General features: G+C 44.0%; 1 protein-coding gene across 2 annotated transcripts in view; it reads right to left on the bottom strand.

Annotated features, from left to right (window-relative positions):
• Window positions 1-19,063, bottom strand: part of LOC131267176 (uncharacterized) — a 116,777-nt gene extending 97,714 nt beyond the window's left edge. The window contains exons 1-2 of one of the 2 annotated variants that reach the window (XM_058269969.1): window positions 18,979-19,063; window positions 18,093-18,573 (exon numbers count right to left, since the gene is read on the bottom strand). In XM_058269969.1, the coding sequence (XP_058125952.1) occupies window positions 18,093-18,274 (182 nt within the window). In that variant the 5' untranslated portion in view covers window positions 18,275-18,573; window positions 18,979-19,063. Of the gene's footprint in view, window positions 1-18,092; window positions 18,574-18,658 lie in introns of both variants that reach the window. The other variant, XM_058269970.1, reaches the window with a different exon arrangement.
• Between the last annotated feature and the right edge of the window lie 3,237 nt (window positions 19,064-22,300).

Genomic DNA, 22,300 nt, shown 5'->3' with positions numbered 1-22,300 from the left:
AAAGAGCGTGAGATCAATCGAAGTGCTCGCGCGCAAGACGACGGGGCGTACCAGAACGGTCTGTCACCTAATTTGTCGCCAACCGAACGAATGGTTCCTCAACGTAACCTGTCTCCATTCGTTCGTAGACTCGCTACGGCGAGCAGAGCTTTATGGAAGCCGATTCATCGACTGGAGTCAATCGTTGGTGGTCCCGCCCGGAACTTGGAGGCAATCGGGCAGAACAGGTCCGCCACAACAACAACCGCCAACGCATAGGCAACATCGGCGACCGTCGCCATCGGCATCGGCATCATCATCAGCAGGGAATCCACCGACGGCGATGGCGGCCAGCATCGCGTGAGCGCGTGACTCATCCAATTCCACTGCACGGTCAACATCGTTCGTACACAGCACAGCTGACATATCGTGCAGGTGGTAGACCGTCGGGTCCACACCAACACCACCGAGGGAGGCGAAAAAGCTACCACGTGCTTCAAAGTTTCTGCAAAAAGAAGTGCGCACCGACAACGAACGAACCGAAAACGGTGAGGAAGGCAATTTAATTTAAAGGTTATTTTTACTAAGAAAGTATACCACGAGGTAATTGTTTATACTTTAGAATATTTATAGTAATATGTGATATATTCCCGGCTCGATATTCACTTTAACACGTTGACTGCCAAGCGTTTTTAGCACACTTTTTTAGAACAATCTTTTTTAATAAATTTTGCTTAAAACATTTATTAAACCAACGATTATTGCAGGCTAAGCAAAAATGTTGCTACTCAAAGAATTGACAAAAAATATTACTATAATTTTTATGTTGCATTTTCATTTGTTTATGAATAAAAAACTTTTTAGAACTTTTTAGAACTGTCACCCACTTTTGGGTGACATGGCAGTCAACGTGTTAAGCATATGCTATCTTTGAACATATGCCATTTTAAGTCATTTTCCTTTTCTTTAAATAAAAAATAATAGCAAAGGTTTGAGTATGTATAATGAAACACAAATTCGATCAATAACACCTCCTTTCACACCCCTTTTCCAATTACTTTGTGATTATTGAGAATGATGTTTTTCCTGCATAAACTTTTACCTGCTATCATCATAAACTATTCGTATCTCTTATCTCAGTCTTCGTTTTCAAAATAAATCATTTTCTTATGCACACATTCTCATCGAATTACATTAGAGTTGTGTGATTTCGATTCAGATTCATGAATCTGGATGACTCTTTGCCTAAGCTACGATATTCATGAATCTTTCAATGAGGGATTCACAAGTCCCAAAGATTCACTTAGGTTAAAACCATCGAAAAGTAAAGCCCAAAAATTGGGAAACGAGACAAATGTTTTTTATCGTATAATCCACGCCAATGAAACAATCATGAAGATTCGTTAAAGATTCATAAAGGTTTCGAAAGATTTATCAGTGTATTAAGATTCAAATCGTAAAAAACTTATGAATCCATCTGAATTAATTCTGGATGAAAGACTCATATGAATGAATCTCACCTAAAAATTTATAAGGCACAACTTTAGATTAGATTTAGTATAAATAAAGTTTTATTTATTTTATTCGTTCCAATTTTACATTAAAAGCTTTTTCTAACAAGTTGGGTAAATTTTTCCCATGATAATTTACACTTTTAATGCATCAATAATGCTAAGGCCTATATTGCCTGTAATCACCGTACGTAAAAGGGTGGCATAATTTATTACCGGGGCAGTAGAAAGTAAATCATCTGTATGTAACAGTGCGTCGACTAGAAGAGGGTGATAGAAAAAAAAGCTTACCACATTATTATCCCGTCTCTACACCTCCAAAAACTCTATTTGAGTTATGGCGCCATTTACGTTACATTAGCTTGCACTTCAAATTCTAATTCGAAACGCTGCACGTAGGCGGTTGATTTTTGTCGTAATTTAGAAGCCCCAAAGCGCCGGGTCAAAAAATTATGAACTGCAAATGGGTTCTGATGCAGTGCAGTGCGCCCGGAACGGACGACGGCACCCCCAATCCGGTACTGAATGATTTTGTAATCACAGACAGGCCCCAGAGCAGCGGGAGAAGAGGTAGTGGCAGCTGCATCAACACCTTCGTCACCCCCGGCTGCACAGCACACATTTGCGCGCGGGATGGCCAGACTTGGCGCCACCATCAGTCACTTGCCATCGCACCGTCGGTCGGTCGTTTGACCGCTGACCGGCTTCCCGCGCGAGACCACAAAAATAACCCCCGCCGCCGCAGACGGCCGCGATGCATTTAAGTGCGGTTTTTCACGAGTGCATCAACATGCTGCACCGTGCGGTGGTGAAGCACGAAATTGGATTATGTGGTGCGCGAATTTTGGCTCACCGTGGTCCCGGTACAAAGCGTGCAAAATCAACCGTTTTCGAAGTGTTTTCTGCATTTAGAAGATGGGAAATATAAATTTAATTGAAACAAAGTTAAGATTCTTTTAGTTTAAATTATTTGATTCATTTGCTAATCAGGCTCTAATTTTTACAAAAAAAAACTTAACCCGAAGCGAAAAACCAACTAATCCGACCGGTGTTTCAGAAAATCGAATCTCTTGTGTCTAAAAATAAAAACGTGCAAAAATGTTCCGCCTCGCTCGGGAAAAAAAAGAAAAACATTCTTTTCGCACGCTCCCAAAACAAATCCTATCATCTGATGTAGCGATATTCGCGGCGGATCATTTTTTATCATCTTTTTCGAGCTTCCTCCGCACTGCACCCCACCCCACCTGCCGTTCCACCTCTTGCCCTCGTTCTTAGCGAATGAAAGTGAAATCGCCGCCTGCAGGGAAGCCTTGGGGTGCATGGCGAAGGAAAAAACCATCTGTGCTAGCGAATATGTTTGCAAAATTGTAAAAATAGATTCACAGCACCTTTGGCGAAAATTCTGACGGGTTGTGTGTGTGTGTGTTGGGTTTCGGCATACGGTCATCATCTGTGGCGTGGTCGCTTGCGCTAGATTTTCCTTTCCGTTGCATCGTCACGAAAGAGAGAGCGAAGCTGGTAGAAGCCGTTTTATTTTTTCATTTATTTTTCATTAAAAACTAAGATCAGCTGAACTCTACAACGATTTATTACGATCATTATGTCTATTTCTTTATTTGAATAAGCAAAATGATAGTAAATTACACCTTTTTTCAACATCGTCCGTATTTCCAAAAGCAAAACGAAGAAGTTTCACTAAATTTAAAAATTGATGCTTCAGTTGTTAAATGGTATCCCATCAAACAGCCCATCAACCTGAGCCAAAACGACCGAAAGGATCAGCCTTCGTTGGCAGCTGTTTTTGCGAACGGTCTCAGAGAAACGGAACATGTTGAGACCCCAACGCCGTTGCATCCCTCGTCGTGATCGAGAAAGGTGGTTTCGTCTTGGACCGGAGGGTTTGTATGTGTGTATAAGTAATACTTCCAACAAAACAGAACCGCGGATTAAATCAAAAAAGGAGAAATAAATTATTCATCCTACGTTGTGTGAATGTTGAAAACCGTTTTTTCCGGACCTTTCTTCGAACCCATGCGACTTCATAAAGGTGTATATTGCGAAAGCGGGATGATAGGTGTCGTGTGTGTGTGTTTTTTTTTTCATACTCTGTCAGGCCATAACAACCACATTTCCGCCACCCTTCTTGGTGCGTGCAAGGATGAACAAAAATATGGCCGAAGTCTAGTCACCCGAAAGGCCTTGAAAGTTCCAGGAAAAAGGGCGAATTGGATTCGCGGAAGTCGACGTGGTTATATCATGCACGTATCAGCGTCTTACTACCATTACAATCAGCGTAGAGCAAAGCGGATCAAAGCACCCCTCCCACCCCCTTTTGCCAAACGCCTGTTGGCGCCACAACGAAACCTTCCAAAGTACGTACAAAAGACTGCAAGTGGCTACATCCTCCTGGCACACACACACACACACACACACAAATGGGCAGCTCCCCACTCACAGCTGCTTGAGTTGGGTTGGCGCACGAAACACATGTTCCGAGCACGTGTTTCTAATTTCTTCAACCATTCCACATCGACCGGGCACCCCTCACTCACCACCACCACCTCTCTCTCTACCCGGGGGTGATGATGCACAGCCTTTACGCCAGACAACAGCCTACAGGTACCACACACGGCACACACATACACGCTCAAAAGGAGGGCGGAAGATCGCCGTCTTCGCGGTACATCCATATTAATGCAGGCAATGACGCCGCAAGCCGCACCCAACTGATACACTTGTTTCCCGCGGGAAAATTGTGTAAGTGTGTGCGTGTGTGTTTCGGCGTGATAACAACAGATAAAAAAACGGGGTGGAAAAAGCCACCCCTGTGTGCTTACACACCTTTGGGGGTCCTCTGAACTCGCGCGGGAAGAACCAGCACCACACCATTTCCTAATCGTTTCGGATTCTTATCACAACGGGCGAACATCAACAGCAGCAGGCGCGACATTGCTCAATACATCATGCTGTACCGGGAAAAACTGGGTTGGCGCATTGTACGACGTAGTAGAACCGATAACGGGGCCGGAGGGGGGAAAAAATGCTACCACGATGGCCCACGAGTGGCCTATCATAATCGGGTGACCAGATAAGCGCGAACTAATCCGCCGGAAAGCACCAGCGCACACAAGAGCAAATATTGGCGCGAGTTATCGGTAATGCAATCGGTCGAACGCAAAGTATGCTCGTGCACCGGTTGAAAGCCGATTATAATCCATTCAATTTAATTCCGAGTTTAAGTTCGTTCATTTTTACGTTGTTGGGAATGCCGAAGTTACCAAAAAAAAAAGTCAAAAAAGGAGAATGTAACCAGTTTTTTTTTAAATAAATAAAAATTCAGGTTAGATCGATAAACAACACACCGCTCAATGAAATGTCCTCGACTGTCTTAAAAACACTGAAATGCATCTTGTAACTTTTATATACTGAAAAGGCAAACGAATAAATATGCCACAACTGGTGTTGTGCCTTATGAATCTTTTGGCGAGATTCATGCATATGAATCTTTCACGTAAGATTCATTCAGATTGATTCATGAATCTTTTGGGATTCGAATCTTCAAACGTTAATGAATCTTTCGAAACCTTAATGATTCATTAATCTATGACAAACCTTTATGATTCCTCCATTGGTGTGATGCATATGCTATCTGTAGGATTCATGAATTCATCTGAATGAAAAGATCTGAAATCTGAAAAGATCCTTGAATCTCTAAAACGCAGAGAATCGTAAAGATTCATGAATCTGAATCTGAGTGGCACAACTCTAGTCACAAACCTTACAACCCTACAACATTAAATTAACAAACGACAAACGAAAATTATTTGCGAATGTCAACCTGATTCTGCCGATTTCTCGCCAAAAATCAACAATTGCACATGGTCAGTCCTATTCTATTCGAGACCAACGGTGGCGATCGATCGGTTTCCTATCCTGTCTTCTATTTCGGAACACTATTTAACCCGAGCATGTGTCAGCCGAAGGCGCGAAACGTACGTATGTACAAAATCGAGGGAAGAACCTTAGCTGGACGAATGGCCAGAATAGCCTCCCTTCCATAACCCTCCTTAAGAGTGTGGCTACTTACGAGACTACTTTATTGGTGCTACTTGTATCTTCCGAACCGAGCGCCACACTATCAGACCGTTTCGTTCGCTCCTTTTACAAGTAGATTTAATTTCTCCTTCATGCTTCCCAGTTCAGTTAACTCCAACGAGAGCACGATACGCGAGCCACGTGAAAGGTACAGTCATCCAGCGGAACATGTGATCCACCGCCGACGACAACGACGGCGATGATGGCGACGGTTGGCGTCAGGAACCCGACATTCAAGAGCCGGGGGAAGGAAGCGCAAGAGCTGCCCGTCCGCGTTCCCCCTGCCAGACACACGCTTCCGAAAATCGATATCGATGACTGTCATCCACCTCCTGGGTCTCCATACGTCGCCGACGTCCTCCGCCAGGGGCAACAACGGAATCAGGAAATGGGAAAGGAGGTTCGGAAGAGCTGCGGAGAAGTATACTCGAGCAAAGTGCGCAAAATTACCCACCCCTTGAGGTAAGGAAGCAAAAGGGGTGGAAGTTGAGCACCAGCTATACACCTCCGCGTCCTTTTGGGCTCCCCGAGGCGTGGCCGAGGTGGAGAAAGTCAATATGCTAGAACGACGCTCCACATCATCGTTCTCTCGATGGCTAACATCTTCTTCGCTCTTTCTCTCGTACCGCGTGCCATATGGGACAGGTTGTTGGTCGTTCCCGCCACTCTAGAGTAGAGGCGCCAGGACCAACGTCATTCACACACCAACACCCTCCAAACTACCAACAATGGCTGCAGCCCCGAGGGGGGAAACACATTCTCAACGGCCATATGGAATCGGTTGTAACCGGCAAAAAAGCAAACGTAACCAAAGTTCAACCGCGCAAACTAACCGAAGGGATCTCCTCCGGAAGGTTGGAAAAAAGATGATGATGTAAACGTGTTAAATGGCGTCGCAAAACGCAGGAGTGGTTTCTATTTTCTTAGAAAAATTTCACTCGAAATAATGTTGGGATCTTTGAGTGAAACTTTTTGAAAAAAGAGAAACCATACCAACTCTTTTATATATAAAAACGTTTACACTGGTCTGAATTCTTCATTCTAAAACACCGCAAGGTCAGTCATAGTTCCAGCAAGTCAGGCTAGAGTTCGAACTCAACCCCGCACAGATTGATGTAGGAATAGGAATGAAGTTGATTATTTAAAAAAAAATCAAGATAGGAGATAGTTGATTGTATTCGTAATAAACACCACAACGCGAGCGATGTAAACAATTGCATGCCTCCTCGATTGCCGTATGAGTCGATTAACAGCTGAGCGCGGGAAATGAAGTCGGAAGTATTAGTTCCCACTGAGGCCCAGTCAGATGCGGTCTCAGGATGGCGGGATGCTAAACATAACGTTTCAGATCAGGGGTCGGCAAATACCGGCCCGTAAGAAAAGTTTAGTACTACATACAAAAAAACATCTCAATTTTTATCGGATTTGTTCATGTTTTCTTCCCAAAAAAGAAGATTAAATTTGTTGAATGAGGTGTTCCCGTTATACGTTGAAAAAACAATCAACATTCAACGAAAATATGTATGAAAATGTTTAAATATCTTTTTCAAATATTTTAACCTTTACCACTTTTTATGTAACTTTACATTAAATCATCGTTTATCGGTATCCGGCCTGGGCTTTTGGTTTCCTTTTAATCATCTGGCCCTTTTTAGGAAATGTATGTGGACCCCTTTTTTAGATGAAGGCGTCATTTAAAATAGTTGGTTTGTTTATTGACCCTTTTTACACTTTGTTGTTTCTTGCTAGTATAAGACCAGGCAGAAAAAAAAACAAGTATGGGCTCATGTAAACACTCTTGCGGCATTCTTTTGAGTTTAATGTACGCTTGATTTGTCCCTGCATAGAATTTTTGCAAAAGCATGTTTAAATTCTCACAAAATGCACGTCATCGTAGATTGCATTTTCAAGCCTACAATTCGAATATAAACATAAAAACTGATAATAAATTGCTCGTGAGATTTTTTAACACCATATGACGCCACCAGAATTATTATACAGAATTAAACATAAACAAACTGCAATTGATCTTGGACTCAATCCATTACCCTACCACCATTCGAAAAGTCATTGTCGCTACCCTCGCGGACAACCAGCCAATAGACTTCAAAATGGCAGTTATCTTTTACGGGACAGTTGGCGAAGTAAATCCCCTCCCGTAAACAAACCTAAACATGACGCACGTAAACAACGACAGCAAACGTCGGCCTCTCCATCGCACGAATGCAATGAGCTAATCACGAGAAACTAATCTCCATTGACGGGTGAAGGAAAACGGCAACGTGTGCGAGACGGTGTGCTGGGTGTTGGGTGAGGGGAGGCGCGAAGGTGGTGTAGGAACTATTTTCCAATTCGCCATGGGAAAAAATACCTCATGGCGCCAAACCGAGCGCCCGATGATATATCTCGTCGTGGTCGTCTTGGACGCTCGCGTTCTCGTTCGTCACTCGTCGCTCCGGCCCTTCCGACCCTCCACCCACCACCCACCCCTCCTCGCCCGCCCATTCACAGCGGTGCATCCGCGTGATCATTGCACCCCCAATCGAGGTTGTTGTGGACGTTGCCAATAATTGTTGACGAGATAATATTCGCACGAAGGTCGTCGGCGCAACGATTATTGGCGCACTGCAAGTGTGTGTGTGTGAATACTTGCATTCTTTTTTTTTGCAAATTGCCGCCAAAAGGGTCTCTCTCCCGTGGCCGGCGAGCGAGTGCAACGGACGGAGCAGCGAGTGAGCGGGAAAGCATGAAAACAATTGCACGGTTTGTTGCCGAGCTCGGGCAAAGGGGGCCGGCTGGAATGCAATGCAGTGCCGGGCGTTATTGCGGTGCATTTCGCTTTCGGTCGGCACAACACGACCACAAACAAGGTCCATCGCAGCCAAAAGCACCACTAATCTAATGATTTATATTTCTTTACCCGTAAACAATCGGCTTGCGAAATGGATAATTTAAAAACCACCAAATTGTAACATCAACGACACTAGGTATTTAACAACAAACCCTCACTAGGGTGTTTCGGAGCCCTTTGAACAGAAACTAACGCGAAGCAAAAATACGACCCTCCCTTGAAAAAGACCTTCAAACGTCACAACAATTCCAACAAGCGCCACACACCTGCCCAAACAATAACACACACGTGTACGAGAGCTTACACTATAATTATCGATCGATCGTACACCCGTGGGACGCGGGTGGTCGGCATTCGGCCGAGGGGTTTGTTTACCACCCGTTTTTGTTTTGAACACACTCAATCGTAGATCCTCGAACGCACAGGTGGTATGATACGATACAATTGTAACAAGTATGTTGTTTTTTCCCTTTCCGAAGCTTCCATCGGATAAGTGGGCAAAACAATGCTTTCCACTATTTTTTAGGATTACACCGAATTCGGGCGACTGTAGCAGGTAATTGAAAGTAAAAATAGCACAGCATTAATCTTGGAGCATCAGAATAAAACAGTTGAAGTTATATCTTTCGCTTCCTGTGTTTTTATGAAAACTAAGTTCGTGTGGAAAAAGTAACATGTATTCAACTAGATTCAGTTGCAACGGTAGATGATTAAACCTGAAACCCACAAAGAAGACCGGGAAAATGTAACCTTACATTTGATAACTGTTGGCCAAACTCGAGCGGATGGGTTTTGGGGGGGCACTCCTGAGCTGGCTCCAGTCCTTCCTATCGGATCGGACGTACAGGGTCAGGGTCGGGAGGTCCCTCTCCGATCCGTTCATCGGCCTATCCGGTGTACCTCAGGGGAGCGTCCTGAGTCCTCTCCTTTTCACTCTTTTCATCTCGGATTGTGTCTGCGCCCTCCCACCAGAGGGCTGTTTGATGTACGCCGACGATGTCAAGTTCTATCTTCCTGTGTCCTCGTCCAGTGATCCCCTCTCTCTGCAAACCTTTGCAGATTCCTTCTCAGCTTGGTGCATCGCCAACGGTCTGGTGCTATGCGTGGCGAAGTGTTGTGTCATCTCTTTTGGTCGCTCTCCTGACAAATTGGTGCACAACTATCATCTCAGTGGCCTGCCCCTCCCCCGTGTGACTGTAGTCAAGGATCTGGGGGTGTGGCTGGACGATAGGCTGACATTCAGGTCGCACCTGGACTCAGTCGTCGAACGGGCCAACAGGCTGCTGGGACTCATCGCCCGCATGACATCAGAAATTCGCGACCCCCTATGCCTGAAGGCGCTGTACTGCTGCTGGGTTCGCCCCATCATCGACTATGCCTGCGTTGTCTGGTCACCCGCGGGCGTCACAGCGATGGATAGGTTGGAGGGTGTGCAGAGGAAATTCACGCGTCTTGCCGTTAGGCGATTCCTGAATGACCCCTCTGCTACCTTGCCTCCTTACCCGGTCCGGTGCCGTTTGCTGGGGCTGGTTAGCGTCAAGGACCGCCACTGCCACGCTCGCTCGTTGCTGATCGCTAACATCCTACATGGCCATATTGACTCTCCTGGCCTTCTCGCAGCCATTCCTTTCTACGTCCCGTCCTACAGGTTGCGAGTCCGTCCTCCTCTTCACATTCCTACACGTCGGACTCTGTTTGCCCAGAATGACCCATGGCTACGTGCATTGTCCGACTTTAACGCCGTCGGTCACCTGTTTGACCACCACATGTCCTTGGTCAGCTTCCGTTCTCGTCTCCTGTCCACCGTTTCCTAATCTTTTTTCGTTACCCCTATCCTGTTCCTGTTGTAACCCCTCTAGTCTGTGTTTATCCTTCTGTTAGCTTTTAAGTTGGACTTTGTATAGCCACACGGCGAACAATTTGATAATAAAAATAATAAATAATAAAATAACCATGGCGCTTTTATAGCCTTTTTGTGAACATTTCATTTAAAAAAAACCCACAAAAGCAGGAACAAGTTGAAAACATTAAGCGCACTTACCAAAGCCATTGCTAAGGACTAACAAAATAAAATAAATAACCAGAAGACATTGCTGAGGCCAAATAGTATGAATTGAATGACGGAAATAATAAGTCTACTGATGATTTAGGTATTTGTTCAATAATTTGTAACATTGGAAAAAATAACGCAAACCGACTAAAGTAGGAACAGGTTGAAAATGTAGAACGTATTAAACAAAGAGATTGCATGGGACTATCAAACTAAATTGAATAAGCAGAAGACTGGCAATACCAATTGAATGATGAATATTAGAAGTCAAATCATGGGCTTTAAAATACAATAGTTAAAGAAAAAAATCGAAAAGACATTGAAGCAAAAAATAAAACAAACGCAAAAATTACAAAATGATTTAATTATTTGTTCAATAATTTGTAACATCGAGCAAATTAAACCCATCACTGTGGCGTAAATCGCGTTTTTTAAATGCATTCCATGCAAAGAAGAACATGCATCACTCGATTTGCGCTCCCGAGCTGCGGAAAAACTGCGTCACCCGGACCTCGGGCCCATACTTTGTTGCATTGTTATTTGTGACGTTAATCCAGGCATTCGTGTGTAATAGTTACAACGCGCCGCAAACGACCGGTTCTCCCTCTGGTAGCATGATTTACGACCGTTCCCTTCCCCGGTTCCTCGCACCGACGAAACCGCTGTACAGTTATACTACCATCATCATCATCAGCCATATGCGGGTGGAACGCAGCCATTTCGAGCGGGAAAAACTAATAACGCACCAACTCCAAGGGTGCCGGCCGGCCGGGTAGTAAGAAAAAAACAGCGCATGCACTTGAGAGCTGCTGGCAACTTTGTACAGTTTCGTTCCGTAGCCGATGCAGTTGCAGCCTGCTGAGACTATGCGAGTTTTTGCAGTTTGGCGTACAGCACACACATACGCAAGAAAACAAACAAACGTACTACACAAACCCCCCCAGTATTATGGCGAATGGCCTACTGGAGCTCCAGACGCTGAGGGGGCGATGATCGTAGGTCGTTGCAGGGGAAAACCAAACACCGTTCGCCTCTTCCGCCCGGATATTAGAGGAACAACCTTAAGACGTCATCTACCGGACGATCCTCGTTTGGCAGCTTCCCAAAGCCGATGTCGAATCGAGTTTGCGAAGCAGAAGATGGTTGAGATTTCGTTTCCAGTTATTTCTGGCGCCAAATTTGCATTTGCTGACCGGAGTGCATGGGTTCTGCAGAAATAAATAGCATCGACTGATAACGCCACGGCACTGCTGGGTGTTGGTGTACTGGTGTGTGCTGCCTGTGGTCACAATAGGGCACCGTCTGATAAGGAGGAACGAGTGAAAGTATCCCGCGTTCGTGGATCCTCGATCACGACGCCATGTTGATCCGCTTCTCGCCAGCTGAGTCCAAGGCATAGCTGTTGAGCCCGGTTTTGTAAATAAAGCTTCGTTCAAGGCGGCACGTGGCCGGGCGAGGGGAGGAGTGCGAGGGAGTATTTTGCGCGACACGCTGCTACTACACTACGACGATGACAACAATCATGCCAAACCCGGGCGGATGCGAGAAACACCGGTCGAATGCTGCTGGGGGAATGGACCGAGGAAGCTGGGAAGGAGGGAGGACACCACCACCACCACCACTACGGGGGCGCTGAATGGAGATAGACTATTTTTAGCAAACGCCAGTAATTGCGTTCCCCCATTGCTTGTCAGCATCCATCTCGCCGAGACCGGAAAGCCCTCCGGATGAGGGAAAGCGAAACGACAGGGGTGGGGGGTGATGGTGATGGTGGGTGTGCGATTGTGGGATTGTAACTTTTTTTTCCTCTCCCCTCCGCGCGCCGTCCCTTCGAGACGAGAACGAGACATCTGACTCACGGTGATGAGAACTTCCATCCAATTCATCGCTCTCCACCCACCCACCGTTGCCACCCTCGGCCTGAAATCCGGGGGTCCGGTTGCGATCCATCAATCAGCACTTCCCTCGCGGCCCCACATGCCGGGGGGAGATGTATGCAAGTATGGGAGGAATTTGTAATACCGCCTGCCGCAGCGCAGTAGAGCATCGATCCGTGGTGGAAGCGAACCTTATGCTAACAGATCCGGTGGTGTGTGGCTGCCTTCTTGCCGCGTCGTTCAGGTCAGCTGTTTTGCGCACTTCGTTTCGGTTCCCTATCTCTCGCAGACTCTCGCAGAAGATTGAGCCGGAGCTGTAAGATTGTGTGTGTGTGTGTGTTCCCGTCCCTACCCTCCGGATGGGGGGGTGGCGGGTGTGGGGGGTGGGGGGGGGGGGAAACAGATACAGCCATTATAGTACGCTGATTAGCAAACGAGGTACTATGAATGGCGGGAGCTTTAAGTTAATGTCTTATTTCGAGATCCCGGCCGTTTCGATGGGGACATATTTTCTAAGCAATAAGCGCAAGTGGGCGATTATTATTTTAATCTCGAGGCGCATGTGAGACAAGGCAAACCCGAATGCAAGACATTCGAACAGTTCTTTCCAGTGTGAACAAAATGGTACATAAATTCAATTCACAACAAGAAAAGATTTAAAGTGCATGATAGAATGAATCGCAATAGAAACTAAAACTATTTTTTGAAATAAAGGAGACAAAATTTAAAGCAACATTATAAAAAAACAAAAGTTCATGCCTTAACGATATTAACGATAAAAAAAAAACAGAAAAACTGCAAATTCGAAAAAGAGAATTTTTTTAAAAAACAATTAGAACCATAAACAATTGAAAATGAACGATTTAACTCTTTCATTCAAATTATTGTAGAAAAATACATTATCAGTGCCTTACTTTTTAAAAAATTACTAAGTTTGTATAAATGTGTTTTTTCGTTAAAATTCAATAATTCAATTTTTCTTTGAAATCAAATTTCTCTAAAACGAATGTTGCAAAAACCAAGGGTTTACCAAACGGTTTCTCCTACAAGCACAAGCATCATATGGAGGACGGGGAAAAACATATGCAAAGCAGCCATCATTGCATCGAAACAGCTGACAAAACAATCCGGAGCCAATGTAAATCCCTTCTACCAGCACCACCACCATCACCTCCCTTGGACGGGGGTAGCACCAACACACCTGCAGCACTTTCCCCGGGGGAATGGTTCTTACCGGCTCCTTTCGTATCCTGCAACCACTCCGTTCTGCAACTCGGAAAACTCTCACCCCAAGGGCAAGCAGACTTCCTTCTTCCAGGATACGATAATTGAATTTTGCGTAAAATTGTTTTACGCTGACGGGACGCCATACTCAAGCACACACGCACACACACACATACGCACGTAACATCGTACAATGTTTTTAATTTTTAATGCATCGGGCAAATTACACACATTGTTTCTTCCCCTGCCGCATAATGAATCCGGGGAAAAAGAGGAACGTGCGTATTTTCCTTCTAAAAGGGAGAGAAAAAAAAACACAGAAACGCATACAACAACGAAGCGATCACATCTTCGGCCGGTCGGTGTCGCTGTACATAAGGGAAAGTGTTCTGTGAATGCACATAATTGCATTAGAGTATAGAAGGGCATTAAAAATGGCCCAGCGTAAGGGACGGAAGGGAGACAACAAAAAAAGATGTATTGAAGCAGCTGTAGTGGTGTATTTAGAATTGGAAGTGAAGATTTCCCTTCGTGTTTGGGAAGTTTAATATTCATGGACCAATTTCTTTCTCGTTAAAGAGGGTTATGAGACGAACACGGGGACGAAAATTAAAAAACAAACTACTTGAGATTGCACCGAACAGGGAAACATTTTCTTTGCATTTAAAGCATTCGATGTTCCACTACGGAAAGGAAACTCCACCATTAGCTACTCCAAGTAAATGTCTTTTTGTAATTTTATGAGTAAAGAAATTCATTCATTCTATTGTTTGAAAAAATATAACGTAAATTCATACAACTTGGTCGCACGTAGTTAACGAATTCCGAGCAACAAAAAAAGTGATTCGGCTGGTAGGGATCGAATATTGAATAAAGGGGGATATCTTGCACAACATTCCCGGCACATTAGATTATCCTGCAATCCGCCCATGACACCCGAAGAATCAACGTCGTACGTCGTACGTCGTCGTCGTCGTCGGCACACATGATCATAAATTAGTCGAAATGTTGATGCGCGGCTTCTAACGGGGTTCCTCCCTCCCCGATCCGGCAAGGCTACAACAACAACAACGAGGCAATCAGCGAGGGGAAAAACAGCTGGTGGTTTGTCGGATGGGATTCGGCACTTCGGCACAACAGCTGACTGTCACAAACTAGACATAAAATTTTATTTTAGAATTCTCTATCCAAAACTTGTCAACAGAACGTACTTTTTAAAAACCATTCTAACGTGGCACCGAGCGTCATCACAATCGACAAAAAATGGCATCGGGTTTTTTTTTCGACAAAATTTGTTCAGCTAGGAAAAAACAGGGATAAAGAAAACAACTTTTTCATTGAATTAGCAAACTGCTTGGCAGTCGCATTTTTGACACACATACCACGAGGACGGGTGGCCAGGGGGCGGTGGGAGCTGTAACAATAAACAGAAAAAAGGTTCCATCGGCTCCAAGAAACCGGCCCGCGAATGAAAAGGCAAAACATTCAAATTCTTCACCGTGTCTTCCGAGGCAACAAAACAACCGTACATTCCCCGATTCCAGGAACGGACGCCGGGCAAAAAAACGAAGCCCAGCGGGGCGCACGCGGAGAACGTAGCAAGCGTTATAAAAATTACTGCGTAATTTCGTTACCAAAACAACGTCGCCTCCAATAGATGTGTGTATACGGCGTCATCGTTTCGGCCCCGCGGTGTGTGCGCAGCACTGTGGACGCTTAGCGTGGGAATGAGCGGTCGGAGTTATTTTTTTTTTGTAAATCACAATTTTTGCTTACTACTTACATTACAATGACAAAATCAAATTTATTTATTGAATTCTAAAAAAATCATCAAAATTGTGTTTGGATTATTCTAAACAAACTTTTGATGATAAAGATTTTATGCAGAGCGGAAGGTAGGGTTTGACTTTATAAACATTGATCACGGTTTTTCACATGATAGTATAAATGAATGTTTGCTTCAAAAATGTCTTCCTTTTACATAAAAATTTAACCAAACGTTTCGTTTTAAAAACTAACTAAAATTTCTGAAAAAAAGTATTGGAATCATCTCCTTGAACTTTCTCTCATCCAACAATCCCGTGATATAGCCATTTCAACTCCTGGTGGCCACCGTTTCCCCATAGTGCTGGCAATAAAAACAACCATAACACCCCGGCACAGTACACAGCTGTTGTGTGATGGGGCATTTTTGTTTTTTTGCTTCTTCCTCCTACCCCCGAGAGCGCCCAAGAAAAGCGGCGCGGAAGCGCCCTCGTGTCGTTTTTCTTGACTATTCTGGTCTTTTTCTTTTTCATCCACGACCATTTGCGATCAGATGGTGCTAAGGCGGGAGAGGTTATGCAATCGACCGCGTGCTGTAGGGGGTTGTGCCCTTTCCCGTATCCGTGTGTTCCTATCGCGTGTAGATGATAAGCCGTTTTTAGGTTTTTTTTAAGGCTAAGCCGCAAAAAAAACACACAGGCAGCAGCTGATACCAACATGCAATTTTTGTATAGCATTGAGCATGGTTTTCGTTTTGCCTAGTCTCAAACAGATTAATTTAAAAAAACCCAACCTAAAGTCCACCGTACGACGGAGAAATCATCGTCCACAATGGACAGCGTCGTTTGCCCAAAAGCCAAAACCCCTCGGAATCGAATCAATCAACCCAACACACAAAATGGCGTAGAACTTGGAGATACGCCACAGATGATTTTCCTCCAACCCCGCGCTCGCGCCGCTAGAATAGGAAATTCAGAACGCACGCACGCACGCGCACATACAGGTAATAGGAAAAAAAGAGGGAAACCGGGGAGAGAAAGAAATTACTTAAACATATGGTTGTTAACATCTGATTACGACCAAGGGACGAAGGGGCGCGCGTTGGTTCGTTTTGTTCAGAGACCATTACACACGCACACACACAAACGCACGGAGATACACTTGCACACCACCGATGCATCGAAACGCATCTCGATGCACCCGGCGTGGCGTGCCCAGCGCGGAGTCTTGGAGAAGTCCATCGTCGAAAACCTGCACCCGATGGATTCCTCTCTCTAGGGCGTTCTAATGCGCCCGCCGCTGGAACGAAGGAAAGCGACATTCTGAACTGATTGGAAAGCGGAACAGCAGCGTCGAAGAAAAGCGACGGAAAAGAAGGAAGGAAGCCCTCCCTGCCGCCATCATCTCGACGGTACGGAAAGGGAAACTCGTTCTCCACAAGTGCAACAACGCAGGAAGCGGTGGAAGAAGCGGTTGGTCGACGAGTCGGAACAAGGTTTGAAGGAAGCGTACGTATTTTTGGACCACAAACCAAGAGAGGGTAGAGAACGGAGGAAACGGTAGGGAGGACGCTTCAAGAAGGGAAGCATAAAAGAACGAATCGGTCGTAAGAAAAGAACGAAAAGAAGCATTAAGCGGTGCGGAATGGGAAGAGAACAGAATCATACCAAAAAAAAGTATGAAAAGCTGAAGGAAACAACAAACCGCTCCAAGTATGGGTGTGTGTGTGTATGTGCGCGCGCATACTTTCCACATTTACGCTCTCATTTTGACGCGCATTTTGCTTCGGGTGTAGCTTTTGTCTCCGTCCTTTTCTACCTGTTCCTTGGGTGGTATCGTTCTATCTCGCCTTTTCCCGCTGGTACGCCGGGGGACGCGCATTCATTGCCCGGCTGTGTTTCATCGAAAACTTGATTTAATTTCAAGTGGCGATGCGTCGGTTTCGACTCGAGATTGAAACAATCGAGTTACTCCCGGAACAAAGTTATAGAAAAACTGCGTTAGCAGCAAAAACGCGCGCTTTCGGGTGAGTCACGTGATTCCGTCTCCAAATTTCGGAGAAGTAAGCGAAGAGCGTCCGACAAAAACCATACTCGGAATTGTGTTCCAATTTTTGTCCCAGCCCAGCCGAAAAAGAAATCGACAAAAAAATACTACACCGCATAAAAGGATCAGCAGGACCAACACACACACACACACCCGTAACAAGCGTCGGCGACGAGCTGATCTATCTATATACAACAGCGTCGTGTACATAAGGTCGTTCGCTCTCTTTCTCTCTAGCAGCTGGAAAAAAATGATACCTGTACAACGTACAGCTGAGCCGTGCGGCACAGACAGACCCGCCAGACGGCGGGGGGAAAGAGAAGCGGGGAGAACAACGCGCTTCTAGAGCAGGACCGAGAGTAGACCCTTTGCTTCTCCCTTCCGAAACATTCTACCAGACTACTGCGACACCAACACTCGAAAGTGCTTTGCTGTGCCGCTGTTTTCAGAATGGATTTCAGGAAATTTGCTGAAGCAATTTCCAACCAACGCCTGCTCTTCTCGCGTGTATGTTGGGGAGAGAGAGAATGAAAAAGCGAGCGAGCGAGTCCTGCATGGTATTGCGATGCACGCTAAATTTTACGCCCGGCGGACGCACGCATCGCACACGAAAAGTTTGGAGCAGAATTATCGATTTTTTGGCGGCAAAGAACCACAGAACGAACCCGGCCGTAAAAAAACCACGGGACACGTACCTCACTGTCTCTTCCTCGCATATGATATCCTGCATCGTGTCCAGCTGCATGCAGTGCGTTTGATAATGCTGGTGTTCCTGCTGCTCCTGCTGCTCCTGGTGCTGCCGATGATGCTGCTCTTTAGTGGGAATTTTCGTTGGCGATTCTTCGTTTGTGTTCCAAACTTCTACCAACGACATCATCCGTGACACGACACACGCGACACATAGACGTTCCTCCCAGTCACAGGTTTCACAGCACAACAACCCACGCACGCCACGGCGGGTTCACTTTACTATTACGATTGTGTTTTTGCTTTCTCTTCTTCTCCAACAGTACCCCTCACTGCCTCGGAAAATGCACAAACTTTTTTCCTAACTCACTTTACCCTCCTGAAAAACTCCGCCAACCACTTGATGGCGAGATGCGAGCCAACGAAAACTTCGGAAACAGAGATTTGTGTCACTAGAATTATATGTGTTGGGCTGCTTTTCTTGATTTTCTGCAAAAAAGAACGCACACAAGCTATTATACAACGAGCGATAGCACGCACAAACCAATAACAAAACACGCAACGGAAGACGCACCTTTGAACGACCACTTTCTATGTTTGTGTTTGAGAACCACCCGAAACTATATTCTTTTCCACTTGCAGTTTTATGTTACAATCAGTTTCAGTGCACCTAGAAATGCGCCGGGTTTCGATCGGTTGTTCGGAAATCACCTGCGATTTATACCAGCCAACTATGGGCCCCTTTCAAAAACAAAACACAAACACAAAACACAACTGCGTATTCGCCGAAGCGAGCTTGTTTTCAACACTCAACACTCTTCCAGGCGGGTCGTGTTGTTGACCGGCTTCCCTTATCGAGAAAACGCAGGAAAACAACGCTAAACTAGCGCTCACCTATATCTGCTCGGGAGGGAAAAAAACGCCAGCGACCGTACGAGACGAACGAGCGACGCGAACGCACAACACGCTTTGATGACGTTCCGTCGATAACTGCGCGGGAAAAACAGCTGGACATTTTGACCATCTTATTTAGTTTTTTTTACAATCTCTCGTCGAGAGAAGAGAGGACAATTTTCTCTCGCGGAGAACGAAACGGGCCACGAACACATTTCCATTCTGCGCACCAACACATGCGCATCCGTGTACAGACACGTTGCCGGCCCGGTTCGGTTTACCGGTTCGTAAAAGCTCACCAGATGACGCTAGCGGCGTTCCCATTTCCGGTTCGAACCGGGAATGAGAGTAGTACGAGTCTGCGCTCACCAGATGACGCTAGTGAGCCCACCAGATGGCGCTAGCGGCCCTCCCATTTCCGGTTCGAACCGGGAATTACGAGTAGTACGTAGCTGCGCTCACCAGATGACGCTAGTGAGTGCTAAGATGACCAAGATAGTTATAACAAAGCAAAACGTCACGCCCCCAAGGTGCTTAGAGTACACTTGTTCATTTTTAAATTGAAACTAAAAAACTGGTCTTCAACGCATCCGTTACGCATCTGAAAATGCGTTCGATCGATCAGTTCTTCTGCATCCGATACTTGAATAGAGTAAGTGGATCCATAATGGTGCTAATACCACTGTAGTAGTTGTATTGGAATAAAATTATAGCTCTAAGACGAAATAAATGTAACGGAGAAATTTGCTCTTCTTTGAAATGTTCTTTGATCTTTTGCGGAGTGTTCAAAAGATGAACCATACCATTCCGTAATATAAAAGCTCTAAAATTCATACTTTCTACAGGTTGTACCAACATGATTTCCTTAAGGCTATAAATCACTACAAAATCATTAAAACCATATGATTTTGCTACTTACATACACCAATATAATTGATTTACACGAACTTAATGCATTTATGCAAAATTTTATTATATTTTCATAGTTTTTGCCATTGAGCATTAAAGGCACAACAAGAGAGACAAGAGTTGTTCCTATAGAAGCCATAGATTTTTTTTTCACAAGTAACACACAGAAGAATGGAAGGAATACAATTTTTATTCCAGGTTTTGGCAATGTAATCAGGTAAGTTTGGTGATTTTTTTCTGTTTCTACAAAACAGAAACCCTTTACATCACATGTAAAAGATAGTTCTCTATCGGTTGCAGCTGTTTGCCTAGTTTCACCGGCCATTTCACGTTAAATCTCTATCTCTTCTTCTCTTCTCTTCTTCTTCTCTTCTCTTCTTCTCTTCTCTTCTTCTTCTCTTCTCTTCTCTATATCTATAAAAATGAATGTTTGTATGTTCGTGATGCTAAAACTCAAAATCGGCTGGACCAATCTTGATGACGTCTTCGTATGATTTGTTCCTTTTTACCCAAGGAAGGTTTAGGAAGAAAGAGAGTTTGAAAATTCCCAAGGAAAAGCCGGAAAATGTGAAAATTAGGTAAAAACGGCTTTTTTCCATATAAAAAAAAATTACCTTCTCTAACGAAAACGATTGGACTTATCCCAACAAAGTCTTCCGCTGATTTGTTTCTTTTAGCCCAATAAAACAATCCAAGTTAGATTAGTTAATTCTTAGAAAAAGCCAGAAACCCAGAAAACTCGATAAATGCTTTTTTCCCAAAAAAATTGAAACTTATAAAAATGAGTGTTTGTTTGTTTTTAAAGCTAAAATTAAAGCTAAAAAGCTAAAATCGGCTGAGCCATTCTTGACGATGTAATCAGATTATTTATTCGTTTTTATTCATGGCAAGTTTAAAGAAAAGAAAACTTTAACGTTCCCTAAGGAAAAGCCGGAAAATGGAAAGATTTGTGAAAATTGCATTTTCCATACAATCAAATCAAATATACGATGTATAATTTAAACTAAGAAACCGCTTGGCCAATCTTAACGAAGTTCTGGGATGACTTTTTTCCTTCTTACCCATACCGATTACAATTGTGACAAATCATGAGTCCGAATTCACAGATCATCGAATAATTTCATCTCGGTTAATCAACAAGCGATCACCTAGATCACGTGTATTTGGTTCTGATACGCGTTGAATGTATTTTGTTGAGTGGCAGAAAGAGCTTTCTTGCTAAATACATATGAATTTTGAGTATTTAAGTTCAGGGAAATCTATCAAACAAATTTGCAAGTACGTCGCCTGATGGGATATGGCGTTTTTTGGCATTGAAGGAGAGGACTAAAGTGTCTATACGTAAAAGAAAGATTATTTTGATGAAGCCATAAAAAGTCCCGTTGATTGATATGTATAAAAATGACATCGCCGAAGAAATTTCACATCGCTTTTGAAAAGGAAATTTTGAACAAAAAAATGGAAAAACTGGAATTTTAAAACATTCTTTGGATTTGTCGGATATGCCGCGACTTAAAGATAGATCTGTTATTGTTATGTGTTGTCGACATCTTCATGAACCGAATCTATGGGGCTTCCCTTGAGTTTCAATACTTTGTTAGTCTAATATTAGCGTATTGTTAATATGGGACGAGGCGAAGTTCGTTGGGTCAGCTTGTGATGATATAAAATTGTTGCCGCCATACTTTTAGACCCTTAATAACTTGAAATAATGACAAGGTTGATATTTTGACTAATAGAACCTCACCAAACCGGTGTTTTTCGTCAAGAAAGGTGGGTGTACGGATACTTTTTTGTCATCGATTTTAAGCCTTTTTTTTGGGTTTCTTTAAAACAAAGTGACCTACAAGTTACTTTTTCGAAATGTTAAGACCTCATTGGATAGAACAGAAGTTTATTTACGAGATGTCGTTTAAATGGTAGCCCTAGGTCACGTAGTCACTGAGATAATTAGGATTGCAGTTGAAATTGGTGACTGTACGGATACTTTATTGGCAGACTGTACGTTAAAGCATATACTACAGTTTTAGCTGCAATATTCAACACCTTTTTTATGAATTAAAATTGGACATATTCCGGTAAAAAAACACAGTCATTTCAATGACACTGCATTGGTTTGTAAGTAATGTTGTCGTTCTGTTTGAAATAGGCTTCAAAAACAAATTACAGTCAATTTATATTCAGTTTTTTCCAAGTTTTCTGTACTACCAGCACACGATACACTTTTTAATAACACTTTTTTCGTGTACTTTCTATGGTTTATGGTAAAAACAGATGTTTTTCAGAAGAAAAGTGGTGTCATCATAATTGGTATAAATATGTAAAATGTTGTATTCTTGACACTTATAAATTACATCATATTGTTAGCTACATGATTGAATGCGCCACTATTAGTACCGTTACCCTACCCTAT

This window comes from Anopheles coustani, chromosome 2, assembly GCF_943734705.1.
Source record: "Anopheles coustani chromosome 2, idAnoCousDA_361_x.2, whole genome shotgun sequence".
In the NCBI taxonomy this organism is placed as follows: Eukaryota; Metazoa; Arthropoda; class Insecta; order Diptera; family Culicidae; genus Anopheles; species Anopheles coustani.
This window is presented reverse-complemented; position numbering and strand designations above follow the sequence as displayed.